Source organism: Vidua chalybeata, chromosome 2, assembly GCF_026979565.1.
Source record: "Vidua chalybeata isolate OUT-0048 chromosome 2, bVidCha1 merged haplotype, whole genome shotgun sequence".
Lineage (NCBI taxonomy): Eukaryota > Metazoa > Chordata > Aves > Passeriformes > Viduidae > Vidua > Vidua chalybeata.
In genome coordinates, this window is record NC_071531.1 from 38,291,518 (window position 1) to 38,310,013 (window position 18,496).

General features: G+C 36.6%; 1 protein-coding gene across 7 annotated transcripts in view; it reads left to right on the top strand.

The window, feature by feature from the left end:
* The window catches only part of NALCN (sodium leak channel, non-selective), a 229,627-nt gene that overhangs the window by 120,722 nt on the left and 90,409 nt on the right, over positions 1 to 18,496 (top strand). For 6 of the 7 annotated variants that reach the window (XM_053935243.1, XM_053935244.1, XM_053935246.1 and 3 more), the window contains 3 exons: positions 3,018 to 3,185; positions 7,631 to 7,822; positions 15,270 to 15,407. In XM_053935243.1, coding sequence (XP_053791218.1) covers positions 3,018 to 3,185; positions 7,631 to 7,822; positions 15,270 to 15,407 — 498 coding nt within the window. The remainder of the gene's footprint in view (positions 1 to 3,017; positions 3,186 to 7,630; positions 7,823 to 15,269; positions 15,408 to 18,496) is intronic. The other variant, XM_053935245.1, reaches the window with a different exon arrangement.

Sequence of the window (18,496 nt, forward strand, 5' to 3'; positions counted from 1 at the left end):
AGAATTGTAGAAATACATCCACTTAAATTCAGTGGGCAAATCTAAATGAATTTATTGAGATGCTCCACATCAAGAAAAGAAACCTGTTTTCATTGTTGGAAAGAAAAGGCAAAAGAAACTCAAGAAGGCAAAAGCTAAACAAGAAGATAAAAGAAATTAATCTATACCCAGATCCCATTGTTTGCATAATTTTGTATACCCAGTAGCAAATAAGAGGTTCTGACAGGCATTTCAACTTGTATGCATCAGTCCTGCAGATTAAGCAAAACCAGAATTTTAACAGGATGAGTCAAAACCTCAGTGCAGTATCCTGGAAAGAGTAGAGCTTCAAACACACTTCGGTAATTTTTAATGAGGATGCTGACTTTAAGTGCTCAATACCTAGACAGAATAGTTATGGATGTTGGTTTTTATATGGGTCTTCCATTATAACATGTTACATACTAGCTGTCATATTTGAATTGCATACAATTCCTACAAATACTGTCTGAATACCAGAGTCCAAAACCAGGTGCTCCTTTATAATTTCTCCTAGATTCCTTCTGTAACTTGTCCCCTTGCACTGCTGCCTTTGGGTAGCCTTTGGCCTGTGCTGGATGAAGGAAGGATTGAATGCTGTGTGAAATCTGGTAGTGAGGGAAGTGCTAGAGGTCTGTGCCCTTAATCCCACTGATCCTTCTTGGGAGAATTCTTATCTTTCCTGGCAGCTTGGTAACCTTTCAAGTAAGACACAGTAAATGAGTCTGTCACTGTTGAATGCTGACTGATAGTGAGCTCTGCTGCTGCCAAAAAAAAAAAAAAAGTGTTGAGTGGCTACTAGCAAAAGGTAATGTTGATGAAGGTGGGATTAATACCAGAAAGCTTCCAGGTGACCAAAAGGGACATGACTATCAGGAAAATGGCCCATTGCTGTTAGCTCCTCTTTGGCCTCCCCAAAGCAGAGTTGGCAACATAGTGGAGGGTGGCTGCTTGGCAACTACTTATGTGTTACACCTGCTTTTTCTGCTCTGGCTTCTTGTATGAGTTTGCTTTTGCCTTGTCTCTACAGCAATGAAAGGAATTATTCCAGCTTTTAAAAAAACCCACAAAACTATAAAACCCACAAAACTATAAAGTTGTACTGCATTTCACACCTAACAAAAAGTTCTAGTCAGATATTCTGAATCTTCTCCTGTAATTAATTACAAGGAAGGAAAAAAATACAAGCTCTGTCAGCAGGAAGACAGGTGTATAAATGTAATCAGATGTTATGCAAACCATTTGATACATTTTTAAGTGCCAGTGGTTTGAATTCATTTGACAAGTATGTGAAATGCAAATGATCCTGCCCACACATTTTTAGAATAAATTAAAATACACTTAACATCATATTTGTTAGTCTTGTTCTAATAGGAAGCCTATGTGCTCTGAAGTGTGTATGTGTGTATTTAAATGGCATTGTTATTCCACCTGCTCTGAGTTGAATCCCAACTGCTTTCTAATCACTGTTCCATTTTGCCTAATTTAATGGTCTTCTTCTTTTAGGACTCAGTTAGATATTGTGTCATTAAAAATGAGCTTTACATTTAAGATTTTTTGCAAAAACATTTTTCTTGTGTCTTAGAGATTTTCATGTAAAGGAGTAGTCTATTCAAACCTGGCTCATTGTTCTAGAGCTCTTTAAGATCCCAGAACACAGGCTGTAAAACTGGCCAGATCCATTTGAGGATAAGGGCATAAATGTGTCCCTACATTGTCTGGCATAAACATCAGTGTTTAATTTCCATTTCCACTCCTGCTTGTGACAGTCCTGTACACATAAAATATGTAAAATTTTATTTAGCTACCTTACAACCTCCATCTTTCATGTTGACAAATATATTTTTGTTGGTCTGCAGAGTTTAAATTTTAAATCGCATAAATACTTAAGACAGCATCCCAGAGATTTTCATTGTCAGGGTCAGGATGAAAATCTTATTCTCTAACTTTTTTATCCCCTGCCAAATTCAGTAGATCTCATGTCCCATAGTCAATTAGACTCTCCATCTTAGCAGACTTATAATGCTTGTCTTCAAGGGAGATTTAAGCTGTATTTTCTTTATTTGTACTGCACTTTGAAAGTATTAGTTGCAATTAGATATGACCTAGTGTTACTTTAGGGCTTCTTTTAAATCTCAATATATGTAAAGGGTCAGAAAGGAACATTTCTGAGTCACAGAAAAGCATTTCCATTGCATGTCCTGGCTGTTGGAAACTGTGGAAGAGATTATTCTTAGAGTATTTGCAGTGGTAAAATAAGAAGGCACATGAGGAAGTGTGCCTAGCCAGAATGATTTTTGGTAGTGAGAGAAGTAAGAGAAAATAAATCTTGAAGATGTACACCTATGCTTTTGTTCAAACTGAACATTATGCATTTTATTGTGCAAATATTTCAAGAAAGGCCTCTGGAAGAATCCCAAAGTCATTCCCTACAAGTAGAATTCTTCCCCTGTAACTTCCCACCATGTCCAAGTTTCTTAACATCATTATTAAAATTAATTCATTCTGGACTGACTTTGAATTTCCTCTCCTTTTAAAATTTGTTTTAGATGTTTAAAAACCATTACTACTTTTCTACCTATTTTGGTTGTTACTATGGATGTTTTAGAAAATTGAAGTAGCAATTTTCGAACTTTGGTGTCTTTCTTAGATCTCTTGAAATTCTTCAGAAATCTCATAAGTGTTGCTTCATATTTTAAAAAAGTCATGTCATCATATTTTCATTTTTATGTATGTATTTAAAGTGAAAGGTCATCTGGATGGATTTATTACTTCATGCTTTCCAAATCATGAAATCTACCTATCTGTGTTGAGTCTAGAAAATTTTATGAAGTGAAATCTATTATTGTTTATTCTGTTTAGAATATGGTTGGTTTTGTTAAATATTATGAAGATCTTTATTTTTGCCATACAAAGCCCCGATAGACAACATGACATAGAAACTTCTAACTTAACTCAGTGTTTTGAATGCATCTTTCTTATTTTATATATCCGTCTAGGTTGCTTTTACAGTTCTGTTTGATTTAGAAGCTCTTCTGAAGATCTGGTGTTTGGGTTTCACAGGATACATCAGCTCATCTCTTCACAAGTTTGAGTTGCTGCTTGTAATTGGAACCACTCTCCATATTTATCCAGACCTCTATCACTCTCAATTTACATATTTTCAGGTATGATCAGCTACTTTTACTTTTTACCCTATATACCAAATTAAAATGTTACCCATCCATATTTCACACAAATTTCAATTTTCTCACAGTATTGACTCATTTTGAGAATAACTTTAAAATAAAAAAATCTCTGGTTTTCACTATGTTCATTGGGTGGATTTACAAAAATAGTATTCTTTCTATCTTTGCTGAGAAGTCCTTTCTGTTATGAGTAACTCCCATTTCTTATCTGAGCTGTACTGTTCAGTAGGTTCTGGTTTGTTTCTTCATTGTTCTTCACTGAGCCTTGACCTTTTACACAGCTGTTTACAACATCACCTTCCCATAGTGTTCACCCCTACTTTCCTGGCTGCTCTCCCTGAGGCCTCAATTCACTTACTGTTGTTTCTCCAAATCTTCATCTCTGTGGCAGTCACATGCTAAGCTACATTACTGTGGGTCTTCTAAGGTAATTTCTCCAGAATCATCCTAGACTTGGGTCTTTTAGCTTTCCAGCCATTCTTTATCTAGAGGGAGTGTATTTATTGAGGCTCTTCTTGCATTTTCACTTGGGGGAAGAGCAGGAAAGAGAGACAAAAAAAATACTAATTCTGACTTATCATTCTGGCTGATTCTTCTTGTTAGCCAGGCCAACTGATTTCCCAATCATCCTCCTTCATGTGCTTAGGGTTGATCCAGTTTTGGGAGAAAGCTTTGGGATTCATTATGTGTTATGTTCCACAGTGCTAAAGAAAGGGTATTTTTAAGAATATATATATTAAAGAATTAATATCTGCCCATTATTCAGCAGTGGATTAGCATGGTGAATAAGTAATACTCAGGGAAAATAACAACTCATCAAACAGTGTTCTGTCAATAAATGGGATTAGTTAGAGTGACACATACTGTAAACATGGATACAGCATGGGGGAAGCAATCTCCCCAAGTGTGGATTGAAACATAATGGCCTTCTCAGATTTCTGCAAATGTCATCCTGTATTTTTTCTTAATGGTTCTGCAAACCTCCTCAAGAAAGCTTTTAGGATGAAAAATATCTATTTTGTTTTCACCTGATATAATTTGAAGACTTTTAAGTCATTATAACTTTGATTTTGCTGTCCAAATATGTAGAATGTTGTTACTCAGTGCAGCATGATGCATCTAAGGTGCAAGGAAGGATGATGTGTCAGGAGTATGCAATTGCACTCTTGTGTCAAAAGCACAGGGAGCATTGCTGGGAGCTCTCAGTTAAAGCAGTCAGCAACTTAGTTAACAATTGGTTTGTATTTATTAGGACATAGTCCACTTATGAATGGTGGCTTCTTTGTAAGAATTTTCAGCGTAAATTATGAATGTTGGACTAAATGGATGACATCATCACTAACTCATAGGATTGAAAGTATGATTAAAATGTAGGCAGATGCTGGTAATAAAATAATAAGTATTTTCTTTTTAATGGATTTAATTAGTTTAGTGGAGCAGTGGTGGTGGTGATGTTCTTTTTAATTACACAGTGCTAGCTTTTATGACACAAAATTTCAATATGTGATTTTTTGTTTTTTCCAAAATATATGAAAGACGTACATTTTACAAGCAGAAGCACCCACTACACTGAAAGATTTGGGTTGTATTTTGCAATCCAAGTACCTTAGGAGGTGAATGATTGGAAGGTTGCAGAATACCTTTGAAGTCAGCCTGTAAGGTACACACCTTCCTCCACACTTAAGTTCTGGGCAAGCTAGATAACACGTTTTCAAATCAACCAAGGTCAAAATGTCTTTTTCACATGAATACATCTTAATGTTAGGCAGATTTCCAGGCATTTAGGTATTCATGATGACAGGGTAAATGTGTTTCTTGTCAGCCAGCAAAACAGATTACTGAAAACAGAAGTCCTTCTTGACACATTCCAGGATAGCAAGCAAGAATTATTGTTTGGGTTGTCTAGTCCTCCTTGCATGCATTTCAGTTTGCATTATTCATTGATCTGTATCATTACCTTTTGCCAACACATCACTCAGTCTTTACTACATTGGATACTGTCCACCCTCCCACCTATCTTCCTTGCATTCACTGTGCATTCATTCAAGATGCTTTGCAAAGCCCTCAGTGAAAGACTACAGCAAAGGACTGTTACATAGCTATATCTGTAGGACATAAAATTAGTGGAGAAATGACAAATTTTGCATATTATTGCAGAGATATGTAATGAACCAGCATAAAAGGGAGAGATTTAAACAGAATTTAACCTATACTGAACTTAAGAGATGGTATTGTATTTGTGCTTGGGGAAAATACTGTTGAGTCATTTTCTGAATAACTGTCATCCCTTGCAGGGGAGGTAGCCATTATTTGTAACAAAGCTGTGGTTCTTTTTTTTTTTTTTTTTTTGTATTATTAATTTTGATTTGTTTTTAATATATTTTTATATTTAATCCAAATAGTGCATCTTCTACAGCTCTTCAATATAATACAATTTGCAATCCAATTACGCAAAATGCATAAATTCATTAGAATGTACTTTTGATAGATTCAATTTGTTACCTAATGAAAATAAATGAAGAAACCAAATAGTATCAATAAGATTAGTGTGTGGCTTAAAGGTCAATTAAAGTTCCCCAAAGAAAAGGGGAAAAAGTAAGGCAGATAATTGAGTTTATCTAAAACACCACTCAGAATACCAACTAGTATGAAATTTTCTCCCCACTGGGGTCTGTGCTGAAACTAGTATTGATGGGAACAGAGCTAACATTTAAACCCTAAGTAAATCCTGTAAGTAAGAAGGCACCATGTTTACATTTTAATAGTACTTGTAAATATCACTCATCTCACTATCTGCCTTGGTAACCAGTTTCATGTACTCAGAGTATATGTAATGTAGTCATGATACCAATATGAAAGAAAGGACTTTATGTCACCTCGTGCTAATATTGTGAAAGTTAAGCTGTCTAGTGTAACTTCTGAATCCAGCACCCTTTTTTGCCGCTGAAAACAGTGGATGCTTATCCCATCTCATGTAAGGGCTCTGGTATGTTTGGAATAAGTTGCTCTCTTGAGTTGACTCTCTCTCTTCCCCCCTCTCCTTTGGTAGTTAAATCTAGATGACAAGCATATTCTGCATACCTTACAAATGGTAGGGAGATGAGCTTCATGTGAAATCCAAAGGTGTACATTATTAGCCAGCTCAGTGTGTGAACAACTTAGACTTATTTTCTTTCCAAAAAGAGCATAGTAATTGTATTTGACTTGTATATAAGGTCAGACAATAATTGCACTGTAATTCCTACCTTTCAGTTTCAATACGTTTCTTGTGGAAACCCAAGTGATACCTTGAAATAGAGAGCCTTTTCTTCCTAAGCACTGCAGAATCTCAGTTGCCCCATATGCTGCTGTCCATTGTCTTCAGCAACTACTGTTGCTGCCACTGCCTCTTGTTGATACTGATGTTCATGCCACTGTGTCAACATCAATGGCAGAAATAGGAGAATCAGAGCTGTCAGCAGCTCTTTCAAAGTAGACTCAGCAGTGAATAGGTCAGGAGTTCCACACAAGATCAAAGTTTTGCTGCCAGTACTGAGAGGTGTCAGATATGTCAGGGGCAAATAATGCTGTTGTGCGATACTGAGTTTCTCTGATACTGAGAAACACAACACAGAATTTCCCATGTTATATATAACATGAAATAGCAAAATATGTTCATTACCAAATTTACTAGGTTATTGTGGTACGTAATGCCAAACAATTTTGCTTCAGGTCACTGAAATGGAAAGATGATCTGTGGAAGAAGACTTGGCAGTTCTTTGTGTGAATACTTAACCTGGTATAACAATCACAAAATCAGAGCAATATAAGTTGGAAGTGGCCTTTCAAAGCCATCTCATTGAGCCTGCAGAGCTTTCATCAAAGACTGTTCATGATTCTGTCCATTTAGTATAAGAATGAAATTTTAACAAAAGATGATAATCAAACTGGAGCCATTGACCTAGCACTTCAGTAGATTCTCAGCTGCTAAATCTAGACTGATGCACTTTGGCTCCTGCCTGAGGGCATTCTTATGTTTGGTAACACACTATAAACCTACTTTGGTCTCTAATTCCACATCATACTTGTATTTAATATCTGTTGTGTGTTTTGTCTATGCTGTTACCCCAAAACCAGCTTTACCCAATTACATTTCTTTAATGACTCCTCATGATTGGTGAGTTGACTACAGCCTTGGAGACCTTGGGTCCTCCCATGCCTGTACTATCATCCCATGCCTGTATGCCTCAATGCTGCTTATGTTCCTGGTTTTGTGGTTTTAACCTAACATACAACTTGTCATCTATTACAAGTGGTGGCAACTTGATATTTATTGGTCTACAAGACTGTCCCTTTTTGGCCATGAATGTCTGGTATTTTGAAAGTTTTTGATTAATGTGATAATCAAATAATTGATACAGTTGCATTTTTCTCTTTCTTTCTAGGTTCTTAGAGTAGTTCGGCTTATAAAGATTTCTCCTGCTTTGGAGGATTTTGTGTATAAGATATTTGGACCAGGAAAAAAACTTGGGAGTTTGGTAGTATTTACTGCCAGCCTTTTGATCGTAATGTCAGCAATCAGTTTACAGATGTTCTGCTTTGTGGAAGAACTGGACAGATTTACAACCTTTCCAAGGGCAAGTATATAACACACTGATTACTCATTGCTTGTCACTATTTCCTTATCATGGATATTTTCTTACCATTGATGGTGGACTTGGCAGTGTTAGGTAAATGACTGGACTTAATGATCTTGAAGGTCCTTTCCATCCTAATGATTCTATGATTCTGATGGGGTTTAGCCTGGCCAGTAGAGCTAAACATTCTACAGCTACTTGTTCAATCCTCCCCCTGCAGTGGGTCAGAGGAGAGAATTGGGAGGAAAAAAATGTAAAATTTTACGGCTGAGATAACAAAATTTTAGTAAGACAGAAACGGAAGGGGAGACAATAATGATAAAAGAATTAGAATATACAAAATCAGTGGCTCACAATGCCATTGCTCAGTATATGTTGGCTGATGCTCAGCTGGCTTCCAGTCTGCAGCCAATAACCAACTTTCCCTTAGTTTATATGGTGACCATGATGCTATATGGGATGGGATATCCCTTTGGTCATTTGGGGTCACCTGTCCTGCCCCTCACAACCTCTTGTGCACCCTCAGCATGTTCACTGGTGGGGTGAGAGGCAGGAAAGACACTGACACTGTGCAAGCACTGCTCAGCACCAACTAAAACATCAGGGTATTATCAACATCATTCTCATCTTAAATCCAAAATATACCACTGTGCCAGCTACGAGGAAGAAAATTAGTTCTATACCAGCCCGAACCAGGACAGATTCTATCATATTCCTTATTACATTAGCAGTCTTCCTTTCCTTCTTAGAAACATGAAGCAGTTTATCTCCATATGTATCAATTTTAAAAAAATGTATTTTCTGGATGTAACAGTATTCCTGTAGTCCTTCTGTAGTGAGAACCATCTTTCCTTGTGGTAGGTATTCTATTTTTGCTGTCAAGGGAACACAGAGAAATTTTGCCCATGCACCGTGATGATGACACAACACAGCATACGGCTTAACAGTACTCTGTCATGTTACAGGAAGAGGATTCATGTCCACAGGCATGAATATTAGCCTGAGAATTTATATAAAACATGTATCTTCATATTATCAAAGTTGTTGTTCTTGATTTGTACAGGAATGCTTGTTTTACACAGGGTTATAAAACCTGTCTGCATTGACAAAATAAGTGTTTGCCTTTTGGGTATAAATAATGGATATTTATGGGCATTACATTAATTCAGAACAGAACATTGAAAATCGGTGGAAATTGGAGCTAAAGTATTTGTTGAAGCACGCTGTTCTGAATGAAAATAGTGCAATTTCTTTAATAGCAGATTAGACTGAGTGTACATGGATTGGTTCCAGTGACAATTTATTTGTTTCTGTCATTCCAGTTTGATTATCCAATGTATCTATTTTAGTGAAAGTGCATTGGTTGGAACAATTAAATAACAATGAAAAAGGCACCCTCAAGGGTCATGTATTTAGCGAACAAAATGCCTAAACAACAATTTGAAATTATCAAGCTGAACTTGATCTATGGGAAGCTGGCCATCCAATGTGGGACAAAAAAATGCCTACCCACAGGGAATAGTGTAGCACCATGCTTTCTATTTTGGAAAACGTGCTTAGAAAAACAGCCACTAGAATTAGATATTCAGTATCATTCATTAAATGGTGAAGAAATAAAATAAAATAAAACTTAAGCTTTCCTAATTAAGTCAAGTCTCTAAATCAGGTGATATTACCACCATATTCTATTCTCAATTCTCATGTACAACTTCTGAAAAAAACTGCAGGTTTCGATTCACCATGGAATTTTGTTTTAGAATTATTTTATTATTTATGCAAAGTGTCAGTGAAAGTCCTGAAAGAATAATTCTAGTATGATCAAAATAAGACAGGATTGCAATCACCTTCACATTTTAACTAGATAAAGTGATGCAAGTACCTGATAAAGATCCACTTGCAATGAAAAATGGCCAATTTATATAAATACATTAGTAAAGTTTTGGATTATTTTGAGCATTTTAATCTGCTGCCATTTAAGCTTCAATAAGGACTTCTAGCATATTGAATTTTAACAGGTATATGTAAATACTAAATACATGTTTTAACATGAGTCCTTCATTACTTTTTATGTATTCATATTCACCTTGTTGTATTTGTTTCAGAAGCATAAAATTTACAGTGTGTTGTTTCTTTTTGTAGTTTTATAGTGAAGCATCTCTTATTAGGTTAAAAGTCAGTGAAAATTTTGTACTCAAAATTGTGATTGATGGTGTGAAATTGTGGCATTCCTCTGAAGGAGCAGGTCTTCCTAGCAAAGTCTGGGATTTCTCAAATTTTCTTCCCTGAAAAAAGATCACTGAATCAGTTTGGAATAAGACAATTCTAATTCTTTTCAAAACATGACTGAAGACATGCTGTATAACATATGAGATGATATTAAGTTTGCAATACCAGAATTTGTAGGAGCTTACCCTCAAAGAAGAGCAAATCTTAAATAGCCAGGATTGTTGCTGTGAGTTTTTGTCAGTTAAAAATACAGGGAGGACAAGCGTGATCACAAAAATGGTGACACTAAAGGCTAAATTTTGAGTTTCTACATTAAAGTGCTTTCTGCATTGAAACAGACAAAACCTAAAATCATTTTGAAACTAAGTGCTTTATAAGAAGGCACAGTATGGGTTTTGGAACAAATAGACCTCCTCCTTTTGCTAATGCCTCTAAATTGCATGTTTTCACATGGTTTCCTGATGAAAATCAATAGGCACAAGCTCACTGTTGCCATAGCTACTAATTTCACCCTTCTTTTGGCCATTACAACTTGCCAAATGGACTGGCTTTCTCTCTAATACTAAGTACAAAAATATAGATGTTTGCTTTACTGTTTTTAACCATCTGGTATCTCTTATTTTTGCATGTCTTCTTGGGCTGCACATATTGAGCCATGAGGAAGGACAGGGGTGGCTGGGCCCCCTGAAAAAGGCATAGGTGTAAGGCAGCTGCTAAGAAAATTCACTGTATGGAGGACAAAACACATTGTTACTGTGTCTGACTTCCATGCCCTGGTTTCTTTTGCAGTTTGCAGCCGTGTGCTGACTGCTCTGTCTCAATTTACAAAGTTGGGAATGCTGTTCTTCTTTTAAATGGGTCAACACAAGATGAAAGCCAGGCCCAACTGATCACAACAATTCCCCAGTTTTCACAAAACCAAGTGTTTGCTCCTAGCCTTAACCTTGGAAAAAGTTTCTGATGTGAGATATTAGTTCAACTTAAGCAACACCCATTATAAAAGATGAGCAATGCAGTCTTAATTCTCTGATGCAGTTAAAATCTCAGTATCTCTGCCACATTTTTAAAGGATGACTACTCTTCTTTCAGGTTGTTACTGAGCCCTCATGACTGTGTCAGGAGGAAAACATAAGTTTCTGCTGGTAGAAGGATGTTACAGCAATATCCTAAATCCCATTAACTTAATTTGCAGAAGCAACCCCTATGATTTTAGAACTGCTTCTATGAATTAGGCCAGTGGAATTTGGTCCTTAAAATTTTGTGAGCAAGCACCAGTTACAAGACAAGTACATTATAACTGTAAGTAGTCATCTGTGTGGCACCACCCCTGTAACAGTTGGACAAGATGTCAGAAATGGCTCTTTGGCTCATATATTCTACCAAACCTTCGCCAATCTTCCACTATAAATAAAAAGGTAGTTTGACTTCCATCATCAAAACAGCTCATTAAGTAATAGGGCATAAATACTCAAAAAAATTGACAATCTTTTCTGTAGCACAAATTAATTCAGAAAATCACCATTTGCATAAATTTCTAAGTCTCGTCTTCACAGATGTTGATTCTGTCAGCTAGTTGCATTTCAAATTAATTTTAAAATAAACAGTGGGAGGTACACCTTTCAGCTAAAAATAACTTGCTCCAAAGAAGATTGCTTAGTGCAAAGCACATATTCATTGTGCACTGACTTATTTACTTAAAACTAATGTTTTGAATTATACTGGAATTTAATGTCATAATAAAATGCTTAAATTATATTGAAAGGCCATTTTATAAAACTATATGCTTTACTGTCACTTGGTTTGGATGGAAGATTAGATTTTTTGATATTAAATTAATATCTTCTCCACATTAATCTATTATTACTTGTATTAATTAGTAGTCCACAACATTGTACTGAAGCTATATTTTTTACCTGAAGAATTAAAAAATATAAACTTGAAGAATTAAGTAAAATATATATATTTTTTTAAGCAGTAAGCTGTGGTAATTAAGTGTGATTCAGAAGAAAGGATACTGCACTAGTTCAGTTATCCAGTCCTTCAGGTGTTTTTAAAGCCAGCAGTGGGGTGTATTATTTAATGTAGTGCCCACCTTATGCTTCAGCAAGGAATGCCACAGCAATCAGGTATGATGGCCACTGGCTCTGAGTGCAGGCAATCACAGCTGCCTGGTTTAGCTTCAGCTCCCCATCACAAAGGGAAGCTGAGACCCGAGAAACAGTGCTGAGCACTGATGGGGTTCTTGTCTTCTTCACCCTAAAGCACCCCTGGTAGAGCTAAAGGGGGCTGAATTTTCTGTTCTTTCATGCATGCTCAGCTGGCTACAAAAGGCCTTTCCTAGATAAAGATCCCAAATGTTTCTTTCTCTGCATGTCTTGCATGGGGAGCAATGATTTTATAATAAGGAAAAGAGTTAGTACTAAGAGTTTTTGATTTTGCGCAATGTAGAGTCAGCGCACATGACTGGGAGGGGGCACTCATTTGAAGGGAGGATGTGGCTGCAGGTTGGCAATACGCTGGTTAAGGCCAAGATTACTGGCAGAAACATAAAGCATAGGGCACTGTGCAAATTTCAGCCCTCATGCTTGGCCTCTCCAAATACATGACATACCAAAGACTTTAACCACCCCAAAGAATTTACAGAAAACTAGTTGCCAGCATATTTTTCTGCTGCTTCTAGTTCATGATAGCCTTTGTCCTCTGTGGGATCTGTGTTCAAAAGAAAGCCTGGGACTTTACATTTGGTCAGGATGTTTCTGGTGTAGAAATAAAAGTCTGATGTTTCTGATGTTTAACTTCTCTCTGAACATGTGTGATTTCTCATTTGGATGCCTTGGTCTGCTCCATGTTCATCTCAGCGTCACTTCTTGTAATTTTGTCTTGTAGGTTTAAGCATCTCTGAAAATTTGATTAGTGTGAGTTAATTCTGAAAAACAACTGTAAAAATAATACTCAACTTCTTGGTCTTAACCTAGCAGGGTGTTTGTGCTTCTGTCTGCTTCAGAGTGCCACAGAACACAGAAGCAATAAGAAACCAAGTTGGACTTTGATGACAGACTTTTTTGTGTGAGTCAGCAGGCAAATGACTTCTAAAACCCTCAGAAGCTAAATGTTTGTGAACTCTGTAATAGAGTAAAAATTCATAGTTCTTCCTCCAAATATGACCTAGAGGCAACATGATTCAGTTTCTGCATTTTAAAATTTGTATTATTTAAACCAACAGAGGAGGAAAAACCTTAGTGCTAGGATCCTTATCTGTGGTCAGTGAAAGAATGGACAGGCAGTATCAGTGGTCTTCTGATACTGCTTTGTGTCTTCTGTAACTTCTTTTCTGCTTCCAGCAAACTTTCTCCAAGGCAATCCCCGGGTACGGACATGGAAATTGTCCTCTCACACTGGGCACTCCAAAAAGGCAGATTCTTTTATTCAGTGCCTGCATAACAAGATGCACTTGTCTCTGCCTTACCCAGCCCATCTCAGTATGCTTTGTAACTGCAGGCCCTCCTTTCAAATTTTAAGCAGATAGCCCTTGATATACACTTTCTTTCATTATACGAGTCTTGCCACACCCTCCTTCATATAGTTTGAACCAGCTTCTTGTCACCAAATATTAATGATTGTTAGCCATAGGGTTGTCACATAGGGCCAAAACCAAGTGTTGTGTGCATTCACATGGACAGTCTTCTCTAGAGTAAATTTGCTTTTACTTTAGGTGAGAAGTCACAATCTGGAGTGGACTCCCCTAAGGGTGGGGATATAACCTTAATGGTTTGGTTTAGAAGAAACATTGTAAGAAACGTCTTGGAGAAATCAGTGTTTTGTTTGAAAAACCCTATAAATTTGATAAAGAGCCCAAGCAAAGTATTTGCCTGTGGTTTATAATAATAATATGAGTTTGAGGTCTCCCACACAGTTATTTTTGCCAGAAGCTTTAAAAATTAATTAGAACCATTTCATTGTTTCCCAAGCATGTAAGTTTGTATAGCTACGTGTTTTCAGATTTTCCAGCACAGGTTTTGGCTTAGGGTAAGTTGCAGTGAAGGGCTGTCTGGATACTGTTTTCTCACAGGTTTGACAAGAAGAATCCTTTTCTTTTTGTGCCATTGCATTAATATGTTAATCTGCTGCTGCTGGGCACACTGAGCACAGATGTAATACATCCTTGTAACTGTGTTAACATTTTGAATTCTAGGAATCCTGTTAGCTGTAAGCTGTATTTCCAGTTTCTAACACTTTTTTGTTATGCATGAACTTCAGTAAGATACCAGCTTTGATCCTTACTGTCTGGAAAGAGAATACTTTCAATGTCAGGCAAAAGCAAAAGAAGCTTGTGCAATAGTTTGGCCTCGCTGAGACAGTCAAGATATTTCACTTTGATACCATACTCAAACTTCTGTTTCCTAGGCAGTGTGCATTCCTCAATGTCTGTGTAGGATGTACATCTTGCAGTTACATATTGCTCATGTTGAGTTCAATTCTGGTTGGTGCTGTAGGCTCCAGCTGGGGTTTCAAAGGTGTCTGGTTTCTAGGCTTATCCAATTTCATATTTTCCTATAACTAAATAAATAAATTGTTTGAAACATTCCCATTACTTCCTCTGTTTTTGACATGTGTACCTGGTCTCAAGGAATTTGAAAATATTGCAGGAATAATTCCACAAAAAATGCTATCTACAAAATATAGAGGAAAAGTCTGACAGGCTGAATCAAGTGCAGGAGCAGAGACCTTGCCATTTATTGATTAGGCACATCTGTGGAGTGCCTCAGATGCTTCTGCTATTATTAAGATAACATAATTTATGGTCACATTTAATTATAACACTTTATTATAGGTATATTTAGAGAGAGGAAACATGGAAGAAAAAAGCATAATCAAAAAATTACAATACAGTATAATATTCAAAACAATAATCTGTGATGCTCAGGATATGTATCCTATTTTTTCAGCAATGAAGGAAACCAAAAGGTTCTTTGAATGTGCTAATGAAGCTAGGGCTGTGTTAAAAATTGAAGATTACAGTTCTGTCAAAGATCAAGCTATTTATTTCTCCTTTAGCTCATAAGCAGCCTTCTACTTGGCTTTAAAAGTTAAACACATTTGATAAGGTTTAAAAAAGCTAGCCAAAACAGATGTGCATCTCTGTTAAATCAGTTTTAGGAATGTGTCAATACAACCATATTAGTATAATTCGTTAATATGTTTGTAATTCTATTTCTTGCAGGCATTCATGTCAATGTTTCAGATTCTCACACAGGAAGGATGGGTGGATGTTATGGATCAGACACTGAATGCTGTAGGACATATGTGGGCACCAGTGGTTGCTATTTATTTTATACTATATCATCTTTTTGCTACTCTGGTAAGTTTTCACTGACAAATGTGTTGTGCTTCATTTCATTTTGAATTACTCTCATAGCTCTTGTATTACTTATTATTCTCAGCTAGTTAAAAATAATTGTGATGCTCATTTTTAGCATAGGCAGCTTTTAGTTCGCAGATGTGGTAGAATAAATTAACCCTTCAGCCATGTGACATGATGTGGTGGCCTTTGTTCTGGTGTGACATGTTCTTCTTAGATCCAAGTCACACTGCCAGGCTAACAGTATAATTTTTATCTGCCTTGTACCTTCACAGCTCTAATGATTTCAGAGTTAAGTGATTTTGTCATGTAGAACTGGTCTCCTCAGCTTTCATTGCATTCTCTTTGCAACAGCAATTAAAGTGAGAAGTGTAAAACCTTGCAATATAAACCCTTAACTAGTCATCCCTAATGTCCTGTTGCCTGATACAAAATCCATGCATGGAAAATATGTGGTATAGTATATCAAGCAATAAATGATGAGAACTAATACAGCAGTTCCTGCATGCAAACAGATATGTGTATTATATAAAAAAAAACAAAAATCAACTTTTTTTCTGTATGTATTTCAAACGTGATTATTACATTTTTTCATGAAGAAAATGGGAAGCAAAACTCTCTTTGATTATCTTGTATCAATAAGGGCTTGTTGCTTTATTTTAATACCAACACAGAGAAAATACCACAATCAGGAAAATAACCATTTTATGCACCCTTAATTCACTCCTACTATTGCTCATTTTTTATTTTCCATTCACTGCAGGTTTTGATGCACTTAGTCTTATTTTCACTTTTTTCATTCAATTTCCTCTCTTTGCTCAGGTGTCTACTTACATAAGATGCTAACTGTATTTCTACAATCTCTGCCAGCTTCTATTTACTTCTTTTACTTTACACTATATCCCATTTCACTTCTAAAGACTGAATAGTTGGACTAGAGTTGTGGGTGCAATGGATTCCTTCATATGGATTGAAAACTTGACCATTTTATAAATGGCAATAATCACATCAAAGTATAAGCCAAACAAATGTATGTATCAGAAGATATATAGGACATGTAATTTCTCACAGAAAATACAACTTTTCATGCTGGAGTGATCTTTTAAATTCCTTGGGAATTGAGGTTATAATTGAGGTGTGGTTTTGGTCATAGATCTGAAAGCAGTTACTGGTAAGAGAATCTTATTGATGTTTTTTTGATTCTTCAAGAATATTTTCTAATCAGTAACTCATTTTTACTTCTTAGATGAGTATTAAGCAAGTCCATAAAGTAAAATCGTGTCAAGTGACCTCTCTGCTAAAAATTCACATCTTAATTGAGAAATAATTTAGCTGTAAGAGCAATTTTAGTATTCTGTTTTATGTTCCTCATTTTGAAAGAATCATCAGGGACTTCTCTATTTGTTTACTGAAAGCACTGATTTTGCTAGGAGGGACGTCACTTTTCTGTACACCATCCTCAGTCCTTTTGCAGGGAATTTGCATTTAAATACACAGTCCTTGCTTTGCTCCATAAGGGCACACTTTTCTTCTCATTCAACTATGCAAATTCTATGTGAATGAAGAAACCCTACAAAGACAACTTTGCAGAATTATCTGAGCTTATGAAATTTTGGTTTCAATTCTAAGATCTTCCTCAGACTTCAGAAGGGAAAACTATGTAGGACAGACTTGTCTATAGGCAAAAGAAATTTAAAACAAAATAACATGGAACTGGTAAGGGAGCATGAAAATGGTTGGGCTGCTACTAAAACCAAAAAGAAGCATTCTAAGAATAAACAGCCATCAGAGAATAACAAGAGTAAAGTCAAATGAAATTACTTTCACCAACCAGAAAAGGGGGGGCAATTAGAATTGAGAATGATAATTGCAGGCATTTGGCATAGCAGACTGTAGAGACTTGGAAAGAAATTAATAGGTTTCACATAAGAAGGCAAAGAAAAACTGAAGCTCAAAAAAGACTCACTCTCTTGGAAACAAGGACTGTAATTAGTTGAGATGGTGGCAGAGGAAGTTAAACAAATAACAACTTTGCATTTAAGTTTTCTTTTGTGGTACATTTTCTTTGGTTGGAAAAAAGCAAAAAGGGAGTTAATGAAAGTCTTGCCTTGATACATATGAGTGCATGAATCAGCAAGACATTAAGGGCCGATATATTTAATGAGTACTGTTCTTCTTTTTAGCATGGAACTGAACTTCCTTAACTGGTATGCTTTGAGCAGCATGTACTGAGTATCACAGAATGAACAGGATATCTAAAGAAGCAAAACACCATACTGTAAAATCTTAACAGAATTATAGCAAAATTCTTCATTTGCAACTAGGGATCAAAGTAGTTTTCATAAATGCTTGTAGGTCAAAAGGAATGACAAAAGTCAGAGGGTCCACAAACAATCATAAAGTTCCATTTGGCATGAAAATTAGTATGTTAGCCCCTGACCTACTATATAAGCACGTGGCAGTGGGTTTTGGATAATGGAGTAAGGTGAAAGGGAAAAGAGACATTAAAGAGGTATACATGAATTAAAGACAGAAAGAAAGACAGAAAAAGAGAGCAAAGGAGATCACTAGTGCTGCTTCCAGCATTCATCCAGCTGGGGGGACGCTGAGCCCGGTTTCAGCAGCACCAGTCTAGCTCATGGGATGTCCAGGATCCTGGGGGTACTTACCCAGCAATTATTCATCTGTCTGTGTCGGTATGGCCACTGGGATGTTCAGGGTACTGGAGGGTGTTGCCTGGGCTTGGGGAGAAGCCTTTTTATGGACAAGGTTCTCTCTTTTTATGCTAATTAATTATCATGCACAGTCTGATCTTTCAGGCCTTTCTGGAAATGGGTTAGAGGGCTTGGGGGTCTTTGGTGGTGTCAATCCCACCCTACAGTCCATGCCTATGCCATGCCCACGTCCATGTCAACTCATTCTTATGCTTGCACTGTACTTTCATGTGTCATGTTTTAGATAGTGGAAAAGTGCTGCCCTATCTCTGCCTCACACCCGTTCTGCATCGAAACCTTGTTCTTACTCATGGCATTTTAATATCTATCATTCTTGGTTATTACCAACAATTATTGCCTGTCGTTACTAGCAGT